The 22,440-nt window shown below is 40.2% G+C and overlaps 1 protein-coding gene across 5 annotated transcripts; it reads right to left on the reverse strand.

Moving 5' to 3' along the window:
* Positions 1-1,613: 1,613 nt before the first annotated feature.
* On the reverse strand, positions 1,614-21,596 carry LOC308685051 (unconventional myosin-Va-like). Of its 5 annotated transcripts, none has more exons than XM_081356503.1 (40): positions 21,411-21,596; positions 20,809-20,919; positions 19,791-19,962; positions 19,148-19,292; positions 18,904-19,060; positions 18,672-18,815; positions 17,726-17,807; positions 17,421-17,528; positions 16,768-16,874; positions 16,386-16,651; positions 16,228-16,309; positions 15,989-16,129; positions 15,764-15,889; positions 15,592-15,675; positions 15,111-15,245; positions 14,092-14,189; positions 13,928-14,014; positions 13,248-13,356; positions 12,774-12,985; positions 12,522-12,678; positions 11,800-12,039; positions 11,509-11,703; positions 10,672-10,765; positions 10,251-10,399; positions 10,025-10,138; positions 9,800-9,937; positions 9,655-9,711; positions 9,337-9,561; positions 9,093-9,130; positions 8,910-8,990; positions 8,432-8,630; positions 7,003-7,096; positions 6,661-6,807; positions 6,323-6,477; positions 6,089-6,175; positions 5,077-5,227; positions 4,710-4,992; positions 2,499-2,673; positions 2,322-2,402; positions 1,614-2,229 (listed from the first exon to the last, which is right to left on the reverse strand). In XM_081356503.1, the coding sequence occupies exons 1-40, from the start codon at positions 21,435-21,437 to the stop codon at positions 2,077-2,079; spliced, it is 5,406 nt and encodes a 1,801-aa protein (XP_081212629.1). In that variant the 5' UTR covers positions 21,438-21,596; the 3' UTR covers positions 1,614-2,076. The 5 variants fall into 5 exon arrangements, with proteins under 5 accessions (XP_081212629.1, XP_081212628.1, XP_081212627.1 ...); XM_081356502.1 differs by having other exon boundaries at positions 6,661-6,810; XM_081356501.1 differs by having other exon boundaries at positions 10,025-10,141.
* Positions 21,597-22,440: the final 844 nt, after the last annotated feature.

A 22,440-nucleotide genomic window follows, 5' to 3' on the forward strand; every position in this document is an offset into this window, starting at 1 on the left:
GGAAGCAGACTAAGGAGACCACACGGATGGATGACCATCGGTGCAGGACCCGAGTCTACTTCAGGTGGTCGAAGCCACACCGCCAAAGAGCCCAGCCCGGGACATGGGGGAGCTTAGAAAATGAACTCTCAGACACCCCCACATCAACCTGGCTAAGCCCATGTCTGGACCACACTAGTGGACATCACCTGACCCAGGATCACGCAGGTGCTGATGTCGCCTGAGCGAGGTCGGCAATGTGCGTGGCGGAACAAACCAGGCCGGGCATGGGAGGCATAGCGTCCCAGCATAGGGGCGTGGTTAGAATTTCCGCGTTCTGCCAGGGTTGGCCAGGGAAGGACTAGCGTTCCACTGCGGCCGGTTCGACAGAACTCCCGGGACAGCACTGCATCGAAGGCGCAGGCGACACACAGCACTGCATGACCGTGCCACGATAGTGACAGGGAACATGCAGACCATGATCGCCGTGCGATCGAAAGCAGCGAAGGCGGAGGACACCCGCGGGCCACGAAAGTCACGTGGAGTCTCGCGCAGCGCAGGCGTCCTGATGCACGTCCGGGAGAAGCTTACAGCGCTCGGGGGGAGGGCGGGGCCACTCCAGCCGATGCTTTCAGCTGCCCGGGAAAGCATGGCTGACAGCTCTGGATCGGTCCCGGCAACGATGGCACTCCCATGGGAGGCAACGCAGTCGAAACTTCATTTCCAGAGGAATCAAGCCCGCCTTGTGATGCTGTGAGTGCATGGTCTGCGATGTGGAGGGGGGTGTGGCCCGAGGAATTGACTCGTCGGTTGTTGTGCCACACCAAACCCTCAGATTACCCTGGCCACCAGCCAAAGTATCCCTTCTCGAGGAAGAGATAAATTGGGGTGTGGCAGAGGGGACTCTACTCACATGGAGATCATTGAGTCTTGATCTATAAACATCGCGATTGTATGTTCCCGCAATGAAAACATGACTCATCAACGAGCGCTGCCGAGCGTGATTAAGCCCAACACGCAAAACAGCGCTCGCGACCGTTAGGCAGATGATTCACGCACACATATCCAGAAAATACACGGGCGAACCGTCTTAAAAAAGACGTGCCGCGTGCAGCTCTTTTAGAGAGTGGAAAAGCTGAGCAGAGTGCTGAAGCGCCCAGGGAGAAACACACTCACTGTCGGCAGATTACTGCACAAATCAGCAGCAGGAAATGCGATCTCGCTAGAAAGCGCCGTCACACCAACACACTGAAGAGCCGCTCGTCTCGAAGAGATTTGAGATGACACTCAAAAGGCTTGTGGAGTGAAGTACTGAACTTGGCTCCGAAGCGAAAACATATCTGCATGTTGCAGCGTACTTCCTTATATACCCCCTGCGGTGGGCGGAGATACGCTATGCAAATTCCGCAGACCCATGGCATTTCATTGCCATTGGCTCGTTTTATATACTCGATGATGAGAGGCTTTCTAAGCGAAACCCCAATCGTCGTCATCCGACGTAACTCAGAGTGACCACGAAAGGGAACAATTGTGTCTGATTTGTCAGTCACTACAGTGCCAAGACTTCAAACTCACCAAAACTTGGGTCAGTATGCAACATTCATAAAATGGAAAATCAGTACTGTACACTGTATAATAATATATGAAAGCTCTTTTTATAATATTCAATATATTTCAAATGACAATACTGATTAACAATTTTTACAACAAACTACTGCACATAAAATATTTAAGATAGTCCAAAAGATCAAGAAAAAGGTTCCCATCCATTTTCAACCATACAAGAAGCCTTATTAATATGCTTTACAGCAATATTTCATTCAAACACTGTAAAGGTAGCAGACACATTTGAGATATAGAACAACTGAGGTCCTTAACATTACAAACCCACTTTAGCCCCAAAACCCAAAACAAAAACTTGAAAATACAGTGAAATGTGTTTAAAATTCATCTCTTAAGTGAAATCCTTTACAGTGATGCAAGTGTAAACAATCATCCCAGAAAACGTGACTGAATAAATACAATCCAAAGCTTTATTTCAAAATTGATTCTCCAGTATCTGTCTCGTAGGATCCGTGATGACATCACTGGTGTGTTTTACACTCGCGTCAGGAAGCTCAGATTGAGGCTGCTGGGGAGCTGGATGGTCTCGAGGGCCACAGATGAAGGATTGAAGGGGAAAGTGACTGAGAAAATGATCTTAGCGTCCATCAGTAACTGAGAAGACTCCTTACGATCCTTTAATAAATTCTGTGGAGTGGAGGGAGAAGTGTTTAACCATGAAAAATATCAGACAATATCTGCTTTAAAATAAATTTAAGAACATTGAAGAAATGACTCACCTGTACAGACTTTATGAATGATATAGACACTCTCTCCTCAAACTCATTCACTGGTGTGTACAAGCTGAGGATTTTCACAATCTGTCCCAGAGAGACACAGACACAGCACATCAGAACTCAACTCACGGTTTCATTTGGAAGGCTCTATTCATTACACACACACACACACACACACACCTGTTGGGTGGTGAGAGCCGTGCACATGGTGCAGATGGCGTCTGCGTCGTCCTGGCTCTTCTTCTTGATCTGTAGAAGCTGAGCCGCCTGAATCAGAGGCTCCAGAGACTCACGAGCTCCACTGCCCTGAAGATCTTTATCCAGCAACCACTCCTCCAGCTGACACACATTATACCTGATGTGAAGGGGGAAAACAATACATTCAAAAATGTTTGACATATTAAATAAATATATAAATACACCAGAGACATTTTTCAAATTTTATATAAAATATTTTTTGTACAATAAAATTACAATAGACAATAAAATTATTATAAACAAATGCAAAATTAATAGAAAAACTACTAAAATTATATTCCAGCATTTTAGAATAATCATTTAAAAAATGATGCAAAAAAAACTTTTCATTTTGTTATCCTAGCATAAGAATGGTTTACTAAATCTAAATCATTTAATGTCATTTAATATTATATACACATAAACTAAACTATAAAACACACATACATAAACTATACTGTGGTATAAATCAGATTTTTTAAATTATTAATATAATTTCATTCAAACTCGACTGAACAAGGTCTAGTGGCCTCTAGTGGTTAGTACTTGGGGGTTTTCAATTCCGTGTTTTTTGGAGTTTACCGCAGGAATCAATATAATCGACTCCCGGAATCGACTCCATTTGCTCCATATACTTGAAGTCACAACAGGGTCGACAATATAAAAATACAAGATTTCTCTCATTGTTACACACTAACTGTAGGCTATTCTTTTTTTCCAGACACAAATCCTGAAACTACCTTTATATCATGAAAACAAAACACTAGCCAGCGTAGAGACGCATCATTACCTTGAAATTATGAAAATCACCATCGTTTCATAGATGTTGCCAATACTACCAAATTTTAAAGAGGGAAAAGTCAAAAGAAAAAGCCTTTTGAATATTATTTCAGAGTTAAATAAACGAGAGAGAAGGTAATGTAGCCTAGAAGTCTAGACGCACCCTAGCGGCAGCAAAATGTATTTTGCAGCCAGGGTAGTCTAGCAATTCTCCGTTGACTTTCGGAGCTGTAAAAACCTAAATTGGGTCAGGCCAATCACGTCGTGTATAGAGTAGGCGGGGCGGGCTTAACATAATGACGACAGAGTTTCGACGGTTCCCTGCTACTTGAAAACAAAGAAGACGGCTGCTGCTGCTGGCGAACAGTCTTTCGAATCGGCTTTGGCCGCGACTCTGGAGGACTTGGAGTTAAGTTTTTCTTTGAGAAAAGAGCAAAGAACGGCACTTAAGTCATTCTTAAAAAAGGAAGATGTGTTCGTAGTTTTGCCGGCCAGATTCAAAAGTTGAATCTATCAACTAATGTTAGCTCCACTGTTGGGAAAACGCTCTGGTTGGTTGAAGCGCTGTCCAATTGCGTGCAGAGGGAATTTGAAAGACAGCCGTTTATCCCGCCCCTCGGATTGAGCCGTGTCTATGGTGAGTTACCAGACCTAACATCTTGATGTAGGTCTGGCTTGCCAGGCTAAAGGTAATGCATTCTTTAACCAGGGTTTCTCAAACTCGGTCCTGGAGGGCCACTGTCCTGCACAGTTTAGCTCCAACCCTGATCAAACACACCTGAGCAAGCTAATCAATGTCTTCAGGATCACTAGAAACTAACAGCTAGGTGTGTTTGATCAGGGTTGGAGCTAAACTGTGCAGGACAGTGGCCCTCCAGGACCGAGTTTGAGAAACCCTGATCTAAACGGTCGGGTGAGGGCGATAAGCGAACAGTCATCTCTTGTAATAGTGTAAAAAAAAGCTTCTTGGACAGGATCTAAAAATAATATCTAGTCTAAATACATCCAAAATGAACTCTTATTGTGCTTATTCATGTTGGCAGTTTTTTTGTATTTTTTTAATTATGATTAGTTTAAATGATTATGAACACATTCGGATACAATGGCAAACCAAATTAATATAAAAACCGATGGAACCAGGTAGGTCCTTAATTTCAACGTAACTGGTTGTTATTTTATTGTAAATAAGCAACATGTAGGATAAAACTATATGACTGTGATGTTGTTTCTGCGACAGCTCTCTTACGCACGAGTGAGCGATTTTAGACAGCAACGGAGTCGACAACAAGAGTTGATTCCTGTGCTGGAGTCGACTCAAACACTAGACAGGGTTATTAATAGTTGAGGAATCGTCTCCTCATCTCCAGTAAGTACCTGATCTGCAGGCCTTTACTCCAGGAGCACATGTCCTTGCGGAGCAGTAAGTTGTTTAGTGTGACGCAGCAGATGAGGTAGAACTGCTGTTTGATGACCTGTCGGACCAGCTCGGTGTCGTTGCCGTGCTGGAGCAGCGTGTAATAGAAAACATCCAGCTGTTTCAAAATGGACTCCAGCGAGTGACCGCTGTCCTCTGGGAAACTGGACGTGCGCTTCCTCATTCCCGTGGGCTTCACACCCATCACTCCCTGAATGGTCTCCTGCTCCAACATGGCTGGTGCTGCGATGAGGAAAAGAGGGAATGATCAAGAAGAGAACGTATAATAAATATTGAGATCTGTATAACCAGAGCATGCAGAGTTACCGATCATGGGGTGAATAATGTTTTCTATGACCCTGATGAGCTGCTGGTAGATCTGGATGGCTAGATCGCTCAGAACCTGGCAGTACTCAGACAGGTCAAAGTTTGACAGACAGTGTTCGTTTTGACGAGGAGTGTTGTGCTTTGTGTAGCCCTAAAACATGCCAGGAAGAAATTAAATATCAGGTCAGCATTCATATAGCAGTGAATAATTAAATGTATTATAATAAAGAGAAAACCTTCTCATGTATGTGAAAGGCACGGTTCCAACCCTTTACTCCTAATATTTGCAGCTAGCTTCAACAGAAAGCTAAATGTTTTACACAACTTTTAGCTTTATCTATTTATATATTGTTTGCATTAGATGCTATATCCTAAAAGTGAAAAACTGTAAAAAGTAAAACTGTACAAGAAACAACACTGTGCCACACAAAAAGTGACAGGTATAGTCAATAGTCTGATGTTAGCATGTTGCTACGCTAACAACTCACTCTAATAAAGCACAAAAATACACACAAATATTAGACTTATCAAAATACAGACAGAACTACAGTCCCAGCTAACATTCTGGCAAGGTTCTCTCAAATACAAACAGACATTTTTTTCAGTAACATGAACAAAACATTTGTTTTAAGGTATCTGGTATTTAATAATAATGTTCTAAATATGTAAACATTATACATCGTTTTCTGAAAGGATTTAGTTTTTTTAATGTTACTAATTACTATTTCAGAACATTCAAAAGTAATATTCCCATAATGTCTGCAAAATTATAAAATGGAATGTTCCCTTAACGTTAACAAAGAGGGATCATTCAGAAATAACTTTTTCATAACTTAATGGGAAAGTTAGTAAAATGTTCATAGAATATAGGATATTTTTGTTAGCTGGGGTTATACCTAAAAAACTGCTGCTGACTTTTTGAAACAATCTTCATGCCAGGCGTCTGATAATGGCTAAAATGCTTTCTAAGTAGACAGCACACTCGGATATGAAAGACAGACATCATGCCTACCTCTTCTCCGCTGTACTGCTTCAGACAATGTAAGAAGCGACAGGTGTTTGCCAACCAGAATGAAATGGTCTCAAAATCTCCCCGTTTCTGTAAAAACAGTCATTATTATTAAAAAGGGTCACAGTATTATTTATCAGATGTTTTTTTAAAATAAACTGGACAATGTTTTTCATGTAAAGATGTTTCACAGTCTTCTCCATGGATATTTCTGCATTTTCTGTCTGAGAGTCTCACCTTCAGTACGCTCTTGATGGCGTTGATGGAGGAGTTCATGAGGGTGGAGACCCGCTGGTCATCGTTGGCATAGTCGGCGTGTCGCAGACACATGAAGAGAATATAAGCAGGCAGACCTGGGATCAGATTTACCGCCACACCTCGGGGTTTGAGCTCTGGCAGATAAACAGCACGATCAAAAGCCTGAAAGTTACTCTGTCCAATGGAATACAAACTATACAGTCAATGGAAGAGTTCTTCTTTCCTTTTATCTTTGCATTGATGAAGCAAAGTAAAAAAATCTAAAAAATCTTTGTGTTTTTTAGTGATATTCTACATGTTTATGATGTTCATATCACCTGTGATGAGTATCTTGAACAGTTTGTTCTCGTCTTCTCTCCTGTACTCCAGCATGCCCTGGAAATCCCTCTCTTTTCGAACGATACTGACCGTGCGACCGCTCTCGCCGACCACGTTCCCTGGAGTGGACTGCTCGAAATGAACACCTGCTGCCACCAAAAATTATATTATATTTTTGATATATATAAAAAATTATATATTTTCCACATAAAAATCATCCTGGGATACCCCAACAGTAATGTAGGCACAATCTGTCTACAAAACTAATTCAGTCTAATCATGACTGATTTTCATGACTGAATCATGATTGATTTTATGTATTCAAAATAAAAAATCTTTACCCTCAGGCTCCCCAAACTTTTTCATATATATTTTCAGGTGTTTCTTTAGTTTGCGGATCATTTTGTCCTGTTTTCCCGTCTGCTCCAAGATTTCCTATAATTGACAGAAATCAATTTAATACAGAAGAATATTTATCATGATCATTAATTGTTGTCAGTACATGTACACTCACCTAAAGGATTATTAGGAACACCATACTAATACTGTGTTTGACCCCCTTTCGCCTTCAGAACTGCCTTAATTCTACGTGGCATTGATTCAACAAGGTGCTGAAAGCATTCTTTAGAAATGTTGGCCCATATTGATAGGATAGCATCTTGCAGTTGATGGAGATTTGTGGGATGCACATCCAGGGCACGAAGCTCCTGTTCCACCACATCCCAAAGATGCTCTATTGGGTTGAGATCTGGTGACTGTGGGGGCCATTTTAATACAGTGAACTCATTGTCATGTTCAAGAAACCAATTTGAAATGATTCGAGCTTTGTGACATGGTGCATTATCCTGCTGGAAGTAGCCATCCGAGGATGGGTACATGGTGGTCATAAAGGGATGGACATGGTCAGAAACAATGCTCAGGTAGGCCGTGGCATTTAAACGATGCCCAATTGGCACTAAGGGGCCTAAAGTGTGCCAAAAAAACATCCCCCACACCATTACACCACCACCACCAGCCTGCACAGTGGTAACAAGGCATGATGGATCCATGTTCTCATTCTGTTTATGCCAAATTCTGACTCTACCATCTGAATGTCTCAACAGAAATCGAGACTCATCAGACCAGGCAACATTTTTCCAGTCTTCAACTGTCCAATTTTGGTGAGCTCGTGCAAATTGTAGCCTCTTTTTCCTATTTGTAGTGGAGATGAGTGGTACCCGGTGGGGTCTTCTGCTGTTGTAGCCCATCTGCCTCAAGGTTGTGCGTGTTGTGGCTTCACAAATGCTTTGCTGCATACCTCGGTTGTAACGAGTGGTTATTTCAAAGTTAAAGTTAAGTCAAAGTTGCTCTTCTATCAGCTTGAATCAGTCGGCCCATTCTCCTCTGACCTCTAGCATCAACAAGGCATTTTCGCCCACAGGACTGCCGCTTACTGGATGTTTTTCCCTTTTCACACCATTCTTTGTAAACCCTAGAAATGGTTGTGCGTGAAAATCCCAGTAACTGAGCAGATTGTGAAATACTCAGACCGGCCCGTCTGGCACCAACAACCATGCCACGCTCAAAATTGCTTAAATCACCTTTCTTTCCCATTCTGACATTCAGTTTGGAGTTCAGGAGATTGTCTTGACCAGGACCACACCCCTAAATGCATTGAAGCAACTGCCATGTGATTGGTTGATTAGATAATTGCATTAATGAGAAATTGAACAGGTGTTCCTAATAATCCTTTAGGTGAGTGTATATGTGTCCGTGTAAGTGTGTGCACACCATGTTTTGTTGCGTGAGGCGACTGATCTCGTGCTGCAGGCTTGCTTGTATTCGAGCGTCGTGCGGAAGCTGCAAGCTGTCTGACATCATCTGCTGCTGCTGGCCAAGCTCCGCCTTTAACCGCTGAAGCTCCGCCCTCAAACCCTCCACCTCCTCCTCATGGGACTGTCCCTGAGTCTGCAACTGAGATGCCAGAATCCTGCAGTGAAAGATGTATTTACATATTACTCAAAAGATATACACTAAAAAACAAAACAGTTACATTTTTTACCATTTCCTTTTACACAAATTATGTTTCCATCAATATTTAACAAAACTTATGCATAGTTTATGCATTATTCCTTAATGGGGGTATTTAGCCCCTTTGTTTCTTCAATATGAAAAGCAATATAAAAAAAAATAAAAATAATACTTTCTTGATAGTGTGTAGCATGTAGTGTGCTAGTGTGTCTTTGAATATTAAATCTATTTTTTTCACCTGTTAGTTTCCTTCAGGCTCTCATAAGCCATCCAGAGCTCTCCATCCTCATTCAGCTCATGAAGGTCCAAAGTCGGGGATCTGAGAGAGAAAGAGACATGAGAGACTCAATATAAGGAATCCTGCAAGTTACAGTGTGAACATAGAGTAAATAAAAATTTATAAAAAATAAAAGCTGATTACCTGCTGGAGTCACCTGAATCTCCTTCACTTCCTGTTTCCTGAAAAGAGAAAGTATTTTCTAACCAGATTTATCTGTCTTGTATTGCGATATACAAGAGACGGCGAAAAAAATATAATATTTAATAATGTAATATGCAATTTATTATTTTGTATTACTTTTTATTTTAATCATCTCACATATTATCTCTTAGATTTTCACATATGGAATCGTGAAATGGCTAAAATAAAAAAGTCTGCACCCTACCTTATGTTTAAATGCCTCCTGATTGACCAGCTGAGATCGCAGGATAAGCACCTCCTCCTTTCGCACCTCCAGCTCTTCATTGGTGGAGTTGAGCTGCTCGAGGACCACGTTATACGCCTGACCTCCAGGCGACGCCGCCTTTGACCCCTTCCCCTTACTGAGAGACTGACGGAGATCCTGCAGATCTTTCTTGAGCTTCTTATTGTCAGACTCCAGCTCCTGACGCTGAGAAGACCAGAACACACACTTGTATATTTCTCCGAATGCATGAAAGAGAAACCAAGAGTTTATTTGGTGAGCCAAAGTGTGTTTTTGTACCTTCAGAGCCTCGAAGTCTCTCTCAGCCCCTAATACTCTCTGACAATCTTCCAGTTCCTTAAAATGCAGAGAAAGAGCATGCATAACTTGATTTGCGTCATGGTTTCCACATGTGTGATGAATTGGGCCATTCAACACTAATTACTTTAGTTTGCTCCAGTTGTAGCTGCTCTTCTTTGGTGTCCATCTCGCTCTGCAGGTCCATGTTCTCCTTCTCCAGTTCAGTGACTCTCCTCTGCAGCTTCATCAGGAGAGACACATCAGCTGCCGTCTGCACAGCGTCCTAACGCATCAAACACATCCATTATATTCTATCCTGACAGAAGATATCTAGAGGAACTCAAGAGCCATACAGCCGTTCGAAACTGACCTCTCTTTCTAGAGAGCTGACCTCTGACCCTGTGAGCACAGAGCTGTGGATGCTCTCTGATTGGCTGCTGCTGTAGCCAGAGTCGGCTCTGTTATGACCGAGTTTGGAGAGATCCTGCTTAAAAAGATTGGGAACACAAAATGGTTTATAATATTGAAAATGTTACCAACTATATCATTATTTAATTGTGATCTCATGTTTGTATAAGTAGCATGAAATATCTTACCACAGCCGCCTCTTTTTCTGATCTCAGATCAGCGTAGCGCTCCTCCAGTTTCAGGTGTTCGGTCAGAAGGTTCTGGTAACGGAATCGCTCCTCGTTCAGCTGTGCTTGCAGGTGCTCCGTGGACTCCTGTTGGGTCAACTCAGGAATTTCTGTTCAAGATAAAATCAGAAGGAATGAAACATTATTAGTTTATTAAACCCCTTCCCTGACATGTAAATCCACCTATTGTACTTTGTTAACCGTGACTAGTGCATCTGCTACCTTATTCTGTAGAGTAACTAACCATTAGCATTCATATTCATATTCATCTCAATGGCAATTTTCTCCACATATTATAGACAATATTACAGTCATTAAAATACAGAAGTAATAAGAGTTGGAGCTTTCCTCCGTCAAGCCAAAACAACATGAACTCACTCACCTCCTATCTGCTGCTCCTGCTCCTGGATCAGCCTGTTCATCTCCTCTTTCTCACTCTTCAGTAGTGTGTTCTTCTCATTGAGATCAGCAACCATCTGCAGATATCATATATGGCTAAGTATGCATACTTTTTATACAAAATATAACATCCTTTTTTTTTACCTTTAAAAGTGTTGTTTGAAATTCAGCTTTCATTATGTACCATGGTAATATGGTATTACAAAAATGTTGTACATGTATCATGCTATTCATTGTAAAATGCAAAAGTATATGAACATGATAATCATTCAATACCATGGTAAATGAGTCTCATGGTATTACCATCTGATACCATCACTGTAATACCACAAAATTACCATATTTGTGGACATGTTACATATATGCATGCACTACTGTTCAAAAGTTTAGGGTCAGTTAGATTTTTTTAAATTTGTTTGAAAGTCTCTTAAGCTTACAAATACTGCATTTGCTTGATTAAAAAATACAGTAAAAACATTTATGTTGAAAACAGATGTTTATACGAATATTTTTGTGGAAACCCTGACACAAAAAACAGCATTTATTTAAACTAGAATAAATTTGTAACATTATAAATGTGTTTATTGTTAAATTTTATTAATTTAATGTGTCCTTGCTGAATAAAATTATTATTATTTTTAAACTTAATGACCCCAAACTTTTGAACAGTAGTGTATATATTCATATTATACGTCATGGTTGATAAATGACAATATTAAAAATTCACTATTAAAATACTATTTTGTCTAAATAATAATTTACATTTTTTTAAATCACTGAAAAAAATCATTTTGAGAACAAATAAACATCTCCTTTTTACCTCTTTGTTCTTCTCCAGCTCCTGACGGACCAATGCCAGCTCCTCCTGTAACGATGTCACCAGGTCTCCACGGTGACGGGCCTCCTCCTCCACCTCCTGAAGAGTCTTGAGCTGCATGTGCAACTTCTCTATATCAGCAGCACTGTGGCTCTCCTGTGCACTTATTCGCTCAGAAAGCTCTCGGTTCTCCCTATGCTGAAGACACATGAAAAAAACATTGCTAATCAAACATGGATTCCTCCGTAGATATCAGTGCAAATGTCCTGAGAATAAAACAACGCCGAAGGACACCTGCTCATCCAGTTTCCTCTGCAGCTGCATGATCTTGTTCTCCATGCCGACATTGAGCTTCTTGAAGTGCTCGACCGATCTGGCCTCGATCTTGAGTTTCTTGAGCTCTCGACGGGCCAGCATCCTGCGCACGCAACACTGCAGATACACCACGGCACGCTTGATGCGACGGAAACGCCAGCGGGCCAGGAAGCCACGCACCCAGCGCTGGATCAGTAAAGCATTGCGCTCAAACACCAACTGTGCAAGAAAACAACAAAAACTCTATAAAACTTGTTTTCATTCCCAAATTAACTTGATTGAGAGACAGTGCTAGAATGGTGCTGGTTATGAATGAGGTCAATAGATTCCATGTCAACTTTTGTATAACAAAAAGATGTAAGATCAACTGGAAATCGAATTCATTTTGGCGGCTTCACATCAATTCAATTAGTGTTGAAGGAAAACTGGAGTAGATAATAAATTGTTGAAAATATACTATTATTCATTCTGAAACAGAATCTCTGGTGTGTGACATCATATCCTGGTGTATATGTGTTGTGTGTAATTATTTTGAGTCTGACCGCACCTTTCAATGAATGAGAATTAGCAACTCTCTGTACTAAAAAATAACTGTTACTCATTCCTGAAAGCGGTTTTCTTTTCCCTCTTGCACATTTTGATTACCAGCCCAGTCTTTCTCTGCTATGCTACACCTCAATAAAATGTTATTGGCCTCGTACCCGTTTGTACTCCAGTCTGGCTGTATATCCGCGCAGTAACCTCTGAATGAGGACCGCTGCTGTTTTCTGTCGCAGGTACTGTCGCCTCGCCGCCCACATGCGTGTGTTTTTCTGAAAGATCACTGCGGCCCGTGTCCTCCTCAGGTTATTGCACAGGCTAATCGAGGGCAGATAAAACACACACTGTTGGTTTAGTTTCCAACCAGCAACTGATAGACAAGTCTTCAGTAATAAGTAAATAGCGTCCCCCACCATCGAGCCTGGTGTCCTCTCGTGTATTTCTGCAAGGTAATGGTCGCCTGGCGAATACGCAGATATTTCTTGCGGGCCAGCCAGCAGCGGATGGTTTTCTGGATTTGGATGCAGGCCATGCGGAGTTTGTCCGCCCTCAGCTTTTCCAGGTAAGCCACCTGTCCGGCCCGGAAGAAGATCTTTGTTTTTCCGAACTGGTATTTATCTTTGTTCTGTAGAGAGGGAATGGAGTAACATTAGACTGTTTAAAAATAAAAACATCTTAAACCAACCTAAGCTGGTTTGTAATGTCTGAGCAACATCAGAATGTCCTTTCCCTGGTTTTAGATGGGTTTTAGGCACTGTTTGGATGGGAGATCAGCTTAAACCAGCTTAGGCCATCTTAAACCAGCCTAAGTTGTTGATGATACATGCTCTTTGAATAGAGAAAGAAGTAAGAATACTACTTATGTTTACAAAGACGAGTGTAATAACCTGCACAAGCCGTTCTAGGACATTCTGGCAGGTCAACTTCCTGTCTGAGAGGATATCTTTCTTCCTCATTAGAACACGATAGCGACTGAAGAACTCTTGATAAGTCCACCTGACCAGAAGGAGTTAAAGCAGTATTAAAACACAAACACAGAACAGTTAAGGCATCAGAATATTTAAAGCTGGGTTAGTAGAATTACAGTTTATGCTGATTTACAATTTTGCTATTAGTTCACCATTTCAAAAACTTTCAAGATTGGTGCTTCTGAGTTAGTCACATCTGATTGGTTCCCTTGAGTTAATCACAACAAATCAGATTCCAAGCAGAATGGACACTAGTAAGAAATGGCCAAGTAAGACATGCTCCTGAAATTAACATGTTTTGTTGATCCTGGAACAACATTCCTGTCTCAAAATTAAGCACTAACCCTATCCCTATCCCTAAACCTAACCCTAACTATAACTTATCCAAAAAATCAGAGAGAAATGATAGATGGATAACACAGATGTAGAAGCACCTAACCCTGGTTGTAAGCCTAAACTTGACATACACTGGTCCCTCAAATCTGATTGGTTGATTGGAATGTTGTTCCAGGATCAATAAAGATGTGGATCCAGGAACACATTGTACTTGGTGAAATCACGTTCACCCTAGTAAGACATGTCAGTCATTGAATTAGCACCTGGAAGGAAAGCCTTTGGCTGAGATACGAATGGTCTCGAGGACTCCACACGCTCTGAGCTGCTGAACGGCTCGATGAGGGTCCATTCTAGAGACAGAAAGAGAAGAAACTCGAATGACCCGTGTTACATAATGGTGGATTATCTCTGAACTCAGCTCACTGACATGAAGGGGGCTTTAAGGTCATTCGGCTTGATGCAGCGCACGTAGTGTGGAGTGGTGGCGTTCAGCGTGTCCATGAGCAGGTGCAGAGAGTTCCGGAACTGAAAACATCAGACAAATGACACTTATTTTCTATGGCTGGATAAGATTTGTTCCAATAGAGCATAACAGTGCTTTTTCAGCAGCCTTGGTTCTGGAAGTAATTTTTCCATACATGTTCTTTATGAATGGTGAAAAGGACAAAGGCACAAGACATCTTTTATGAGACAATGAACTACAACAACACTTTTAATACCAAACAATACTTCAAAAGTTATAGGTCCGTACTATTTTTATGTTTCTGAAAGAAGTCACTTAGGCTCTCCAAAGCTGTATTTATTTGATCAAGAATACAGTAAAAACAGTATAATATTGTGAAATATTTCTATTTTAATATACTTTAAAATGTAATTTATTCCTGTGAAACATTTCAGCATCATTACTCCAGTCTTCAGTGTCAAATGATCCTTAAGAAATCATCATTCTTTTTATGGAAACCATGATACATTTTTTTGGACTCTTTGATGAATAAAAGGTTTTTGCTGTCTCTTTTGATTGATTTAAAAAGAAAATTCAGTCATCATTTACTCACCCTAAAATTGTTCCAAACCTGTATAAATTTCTTTGTTCTGCTAAATAGAAAGGAAGATATTTTAAAGAATGTTTGTAACCAAATAGTTGCTGGTCCCCATTAACTTCCATATTTTTTTTTTTTTTTCATACTATGGAAGTCAATGGTGCCCATCAACTGTTTGGATACCAACATTCTTCAAAATATCTTCTTTTGTGTTCAGCAGAAGAAAGACATTTATGCAGATTTATATACATTTTCATTTTTGGGTGTACTATCCCTTTAAAAAAAAAAAAATCATACTGACCCCAAACTTTTGAAGGGTAATATACTGTATATCTAAGTGAATTAATATGAATGATGCCTTAATGAATAACAGTGATGGATCATGGCTTTGTTGGTCAACTCTAACCTGCAGTCCAACCGATTTCTTGTTCTCCCTAAAAGACTGAGTGGACCGTCCAATCTTTGCTCGACCAGACGGTGCTGTGGTGCTCTGAGCTGCAGGTGTTTCCTCATCCTGGAAGAGCTCGACCAGCAAGGCGACCTGTGTGGAAACCAGAGAGCCTTTATAACATAGATCGATATGCATAACACCTTACTTGTATGCTACTTGTGACATTTACACTCTAGATTAGTAGTTCTCAATGGCTTATTTGCATATAACACTCTTAAATCACCCGTGTTGAGAACCACAGATCTAGGAATCCAAAAACGGTGTTCATGAACCGAACAGCAGGTGGCGATACTTCTCCAAAGCCATGTTGAATCATAACTCTATTTTTAAGGCACTGAATAACATTTCGCAAGCAGAAACATGTTCCTGTGGAGCACTAGAAGCTGAATTTCTGTGCCAGAAAATTGCTTGGTGAGCTATGTTGAGGTAAACACACCTTGCTAGCCTTCAGCACATTAATCTGTTCTTCATTGACTGTGTCTTTATTTTTCTCCAGAAATCCGTCACACTGGTATTCAACCTAAAAGTTATATAGAGAGATAAAATGAGATAGACTCCTAAGAATTCCTACATGAACACATAATAGCTACATATTTTTCTTCATGTACCTTGTCTGCAAAGTGCAGTATGATGAAAGCTGTGTTAGACATGCGCGGCTTCTCAAAGTGAGAGCTTTTCTTTAGGTGAGTGTTGTACAGCTTTTGCGCCCACGATTCATCTGAACCTTTTGGCATCTGGATGCATCAAATTAAGGAATTTGAGAAGTCACATCACACACACAAAAAAAAATAATGATAATTATATTCAAATTGTGGTTTAATAATGGTTTTTACAGTGCATTCTTCATCTAGAAGATCCAGCAAGCCCATCTTGGCCTCGATCAGGTTGATGCAGGGCTGGTTGTCATAGAAATCAATAAGTGTCCATGGTATCTGCTCCTTCATGTACTCCTCCTGCTCCAGTTTGAACACGTGCTGGAGGGGAAATGCTTTCTGTGAGTCGTGATGTGCTTGGACATGACTGATTATTTCGTGAATGCAGGAGCAGCTGACGCATGTTTGAAAATGCTGACCATGTTAAACTGCTGCTGGAGCTTCTCATTGGCGTAATTGATGCAGAACTGCTCGAAGCTGTTCACCTCGAACGTCTCAAACCTGGGCACAACACAACATAATTTTCCTGGAACTGTATTTTTATCATCAATAAAGTATGAAGCAGCAGCTCACCCACCCATAGATGTCTAGGACACCGATGAACGAGTGCGGTTTGGAGGAAGTGCTCAGGGCTTTGTTGACCTGGCTCACGATCCAGGAGAAGAGCTTGGCGTAAATGTGTTTCGAGAGAGCGTCACGGCCGTTCACGGCCTCCAAACGGGTAACAGGCTTGTTTAGGGTTTCTGTGGCGGTCTTGAGTTTTTTATGGCACAACCAGTGAGCCATGGACTCATACGAAACCTCAGTGAGGTCACAAAACACTGCCAGGTGGCCGTTTTCATCCTGGACACAACGCAAACAATATAGTGTGGAATCAATGTGGGAAAATTTGTCCAAAGCAACTTTGCAAAATGTGAATTAAAGCAATCATTTATTCTTGCATTCTCACTGCGACTCACAGAGATGGCGCAGCTAGAAGATCCTTTCTCCTTCACGTCTACATTTCCCAGATGAAGAATGGCTGACAGGATTTGGAACAGACCCATTTGGTGTGCCTCAGAAATTCCTGGAATCAGCAGATACTGGCACGTTTGTGGTTGAATGACTAGACTAAAGTTATGTGAAGAACCCTTAAACAGGCTCATATCATGAGGAATCTAATTGTCTTTTTGATCTTTTCAGGTAAAAGGGCTTTATGTACTATGAAAACGTACTGTAATTTTCTCCCTAGTCCAAAAAGACTTTAAACTAAGCTGCAAAATGACTTATTCTGAACATTCTAAATGTTTATACTAATTCCTATTGGGTCTTCAGAAACCTGACCGTTTAATAAAAAAATTATAATAATAAAAATGAAAAAAAAAAAAAATTATATTTAAAATACTAATAATAAAAATAATAATAAATTATATATAATAAATACATTAAAATGAAAAAAATTAAAATAAATAAAATAATATAATATTAAATAAATAAATTATATATAACATTTAAATAAAAGATGTGATCCTTTTTATCATTCTAATAATAAGTTAAAATAATAAAAGTGAGACATATGGGATCCTGGTGTACAAAACACCATATGACACATGGAAGGGTAAAATATTCATACCCAGCAGTGAAAAGGCTTTCCTTGTGTCCTGCATCTCCTTCAGGTCATTCACTCCCTCGATGACGGGACTTCTGCCTTGGTTAGTGTAGGGAAAGTCATCAGCGCTACCTTAAGAGAAAGACTGGTTACTGAAGAAAAGAAGTCCACCCTGAGGGGAAGTGATGAACAGATGAAAATATTAACTTTCTTACTACAAAATATCAGCTGTCGGTTGACTTAAAGGCTACATAGCCCAGTCAAATGAAGATACTATACATTACTTGACTGTTACTTATAAAGATAATCCAGAATGAGTATCACATTACCTAACTTTAGAGGTTCAAACTCAGGTAAATGGGCGCAGGCACAGAGCTGATAGAAGATGTGATAGTTTCTCTCCTCACTCGCCTAAAACAGGAAACAGAAACTGATCCCTTTAATGTAAGTCAAGTGACATTCCCACATAAATACATTAAACATATGTTTATTTGGTATATATCATATTAATTTGATATTAAAGCGGCTCTATTATGCCATTCTTAGGGTTTCTAATTGTGTTTTGGATTCTCCTGCAAAAGGTTTACATGCATCCAAGGTAAAAAAATAATTATTAATTTTCTCATTATCTACGGTGTCTGAAAGGCTTTGATCAATGATTCAGTCTCTCTAAACCCCTCCTTTCCCAGAGTCTACTCTCTGATTGGTCAGATGGCCCAGTCCGTTGTGATTGGCCAACAGCTTACACTGCGTGTCGGAAACTAAACGGCCATAATCATATCTGAACTTCAGCTCCGGATCTTCCTCAGCACTTGTGGACAGTGATATAAACAGTAACGATGGCGTCAGTTTTATCGTATCAATTCAAGCTTGAGTCCTCGTCCTTTGGAAGTGCAGCAAAGTGTATTCGCAGCTCAGAAAACAGCGTCTTCTCGACATGTCGACAACACAAACCAAACTCTTCAAGGCCTCAGCTACAACTACAGTGTTTGAGGGCGGAGCAAAGTAGACGTAGTTCACAGGCAGCCAATGAAGACCATAGGCAGGAAGTAAGACTGGAATTACAGACATCTCATTTCAGGCAGTTCAGAATAGCTTCTATCTTTTGGGAGATAATAACTTCTACATTCACAAATAGCTATATTACACACTGCATGAAAGGTGATATTCAAAAAAACATAATACTGAAACAATTAATGAAATTACTGATGACTTATGGGTCATTCAAACTCTTTAAATCAGTATATAGTAGAGACGAATGAATATAAAACTAACCTGGAACACCACTCTAGACTTTTCCAGAAGGTACGTCCTCATGTTGGCTCCTATGATGTTGTGGTTTCTGTCAAATCCAATCTCAATGTACTTCCCAAAGCGACTACTGTTGTCGTTTCTCGTCGTCTTGGCATTTCCTATAGCCTACATGCAGATGAAAACCTCGATATGACACCGTTTCTTGGAATAGATCTGTTTGATGTTAAAGTTAGGTGTCTAACCGCAGTCATACCTCCATGATAGGACTGGACGCCAGCACTTTTTTCTCCACGCTGGACTCATCAGAGGATCCACTGACTGTAGCAAAGTAACGCATGGCATATTTAGCAGACACGGTCTTCCCTGCACCCGATTCTCCACTCACGATGATGGACTGATTCTTCTCGTCTCTTACAGGAGGAGAGATAGCATTGTCATTTCCTATGAAAATATTCTTAGACCTGCTATTTCTATTGCAATAAGGTGTGTGCACATACCTGGCCATCTGTTTATAGGCCTCTTCTGATACAGCGAAGATGTGAGGGTCCATATCACCCATGTTCTGCCCACTGTAAGCATTGATGATGTCTGATCCATAGATCGGAAGACTTTCATATGGATTGATGGCAACCAGGATGATGCCTGTTATAATTTTAAAAACAAATAACTTGATTTGTAAAACTTTTTTAGGTCTGGGTCAAAGGTCAGACTGAATTGTAATGCTTTTTTAGTGCAATTTTTGCATTTTTATTTTTGCAAAACTCTTTTTTTTTTTTTTTTTTACTTTGCATACTGTATGCAAAACAGTCTAATCTAAGAACAGGAGTCCATAACTCAAAGTCTAATGAGCTGTGCAGTGCATATGACAAGCTCTGCTAGGTCATGTTTTATGGTTCATATTCACTAGTAATATCTGCTGCTCATGGAAGTTCCAAAGTCTACAGGTCATTTAAACAACATAAAATTAAAAATACATAAAAATACAAAAAAATCTAAAATACATTATTTTTAATGTGAAACTATCAGATATTGAACAGACCATCCTGAGAAATACTTCAAACAGACATTAAATAGGAAAGTCTAAGTTTAATGTATCTAGACAGCAATGTCATGGCCAGGTGAGGTGTCATTTTTCATTACCGCAGTAGGTGTAGATAAGCTTGGAGTCCGTGAATCGGACCCGCAGGTTGAGCAGCACGGCCGGTTCATGGAGGTAACTGAGAGCCGTGAGGTCGTTCTCGCCCACCAGGATGTCCGGGTTACGAAGATGAGGCAGAACGCCACTCTTCGGGTCCAGCTTGTACTCGCACTCCTATGAAAAGACACTACAGTTCAGCTGAAGCTCATCAGGAGAACTATAAATGCTCTTAAAGGGGTGGTGGATTATGATTTCACTTTTCTAACTTTAGTTAGTGTGTAATGTTGCTGTTTGAGCATAAACAACATCTGCAAGTTCATCAGGTCATCTTGTACACACATGTAGCTTAAATAGCAGGATAAAACATGCAAAAGCTTTTGCTATCAGTGACACACTTGGAGACAGGATATACAGTCTATATATACAGGATATTTAGTCTACCTCAGGAAAACCACAAGCTAAGCTTCACAGATCATTTTCTTTGCCCTAGTGACTTTACACCAATGATAATGTTACCAGTTGCCACCAGTGAAATAAATTATGGGAACAGCAATGGGTGTAGTTACTGAAATATGTTGGAATTGGAACTCCACACCCATTATTTTTCCACACAGTGTCTTGTTCACCACCAGTCTGACTCAACTTTGCCTCAATCTTGACTCAATGCTGACTCAAGCAGCACTAAAAGCTGTAAACCACCTAATCTGGTCTAATTTGTATACTTTACCTTCATAATATCCATGTTGGAACAGGGTGCATGTGGAAAACGTTTTGATGACCAAGGCCTGGTTTCAGAATTAAGCCTTAGTTAATAAGGACATTTAAGTAGCTTTTATAAATGTGCCTGAGAAAAAAACACATTACTGGTGTGCATCTTGAGACAAAACAATGGCACTGACATATTTTAAGATATGTCAGTGCAAGTTGCTTTCAGGTAAAACAGCTCAAACATGCATTTTAGTCTAGGGCTAGACCCAAGCCTTGTCTGTGAGAGCAGGGGTTAGTGTTTGATGCTCTCACCGTCCCATCCTCCAGCTGTAGGTGTAGGACGGTGTCTCCGGGCCTGTAGTCTCTGGTCAGCTCTGCTGATCTCCACACCTCTGTGGTGTCTGGGATCCAGACTCGAGCAAACTGCAGGAGGTGAACACCAAGTTAGTTTGAATAACAGTATTTATTTAATGCAATTCAAAGCTGATGCATCTTCAAAATTAAGCATACAATTGTTTTATCAATGCATTCATATTTAAACAAGAAATGGAATTTTAAATGGACTGATTTACCTACAGTTAGAGTGGCAACTCAGATTAATATATTATTTTTATTTACTACTATTATTATATGCTTTTCAACTGTAATTAACCATCAGATTGTTTTATGAATGCATTAATATTTAACAATTAAATATAATTGTTGTGTTCTGTTGTTCAGAGTTTGTTTAGGATACAATCTAATTAATGTAAATGACTCTAATTACAATAATAAAAAAAAATAACTTAAGTACCAGTAGCCCCTTTAAAGTTCCCCCAAACCAGGAAAAGTGATGTATGATAAACTGTCTGTATGATATAATTTCTCACGTTTCCATTACTCATATGTGAAATTAACGGGGTTTAAACTCATACCTTCGAGTAAAGCTCCGGCGCTGCCATTGAGCTCCGCCTGAAGTCCCGTTACTCCAGAAACATCACAACTCTCTGCTTCTGCTACGGTTTAGAAAACAGACATTGAGAAACGCCAAAGTTTTTGCAATCTCTTGGCTGGTGGTGTGGAAGAAGTGTGACAGCCGCCGGGGAAATACATTGAGTGGCACAGTTTAATAACTAACAGCTGTTCTTATGGGTCATGATGTGTTGTTCCACCAGGGGGCGCTGGGCGGCTCAAAACGCTGATTCCTCCATTGAGCTGCATTCAAATCTCAGGGGGTTTGTCTCATTGGAAATGTGTGTACACAAAATAGTTATTATATTAATTATGAATATACAAATATCTGGCAAACAAATGGGAACTTTTATTAAATTAATAATAAAAACAAATCACCTTATAATCACGACCAACTATAATTTGTCCATCCTGACATCGCTGAGAAAAGTAACAGATACCACTTGACAACGCTATGAGTTGCTTTATCAGAATAAAGACGCTGAAAAACTTCGATAACCAATGAAATCTGAATACATTGTAAAATATTGCAACCTTATTCAATATTGTTTATTATTAGGTGAAATATTATTTATACTTAGCGCATATCACCAATTAGAAAGAACTTCCGGTGAGCTAAACCACGCCCATTTCAAATTCAACGTGTTCTTCTTCCCGTTTGTTCTATTTCTGTGTGACAATCATCCTTGCCCGTTTCTTTTAAGCATGCCGTGTAGGAACGAGCCATTATTTTTCCTTTGATATTTATTATTTCCAATACTTTTGTACAATATATTTTCTTTTTCTGTTTTATTTTACACGTTGAGACCATAGTTGTGTGACCCATAAAAAAAAAAAAAAGTCGCCGTGGCAATGACCGACGTGGAAACAGTGCCGCCGTGTGGCGATTGTGAGTTACTGCACCCCGCTCAGGAATAGGTATTAAAGCAATGCATACTCCAAACAAAAGGGGTGATTATGTGTATAATATCCATGTCTTCTCTGATGCTACCA

This window comes from Scardinius erythrophthalmus, assembly GCF_964197995.2.
Source record: "Scardinius erythrophthalmus genome assembly, chromosome: 24".
Classification (NCBI taxonomy): domain Eukaryota; kingdom Metazoa; phylum Chordata; class Actinopteri; order Cypriniformes; family Leuciscidae; genus Scardinius; species Scardinius erythrophthalmus.

What these genes read in the sequence shown, in the direction of transcription:
- LOC308685051 (XM_081356500.1), bottom strand. Translation starts at nt 21,437, where the DNA reads ATGGCAGCGCCGGAGCTTTACTCGAAG. An exon ending in GCCTATAAACAGATGGCCAG is followed by an intron (nt 19,061 to 19,147) that starts GTATGTGCACAC and finishes TCCTCCTGTAAG; the next exon opens with AGACGAGAAGAATCAGTCCA. An exon ending in AGTAAAGGCCTGCAGATCAG is followed by an intron (nt 2,674 to 4,709) that starts GTACTTACTGGA and finishes CCTTCACATCAG; the next exon opens with GTATAATGTGTGTCAGCTGG.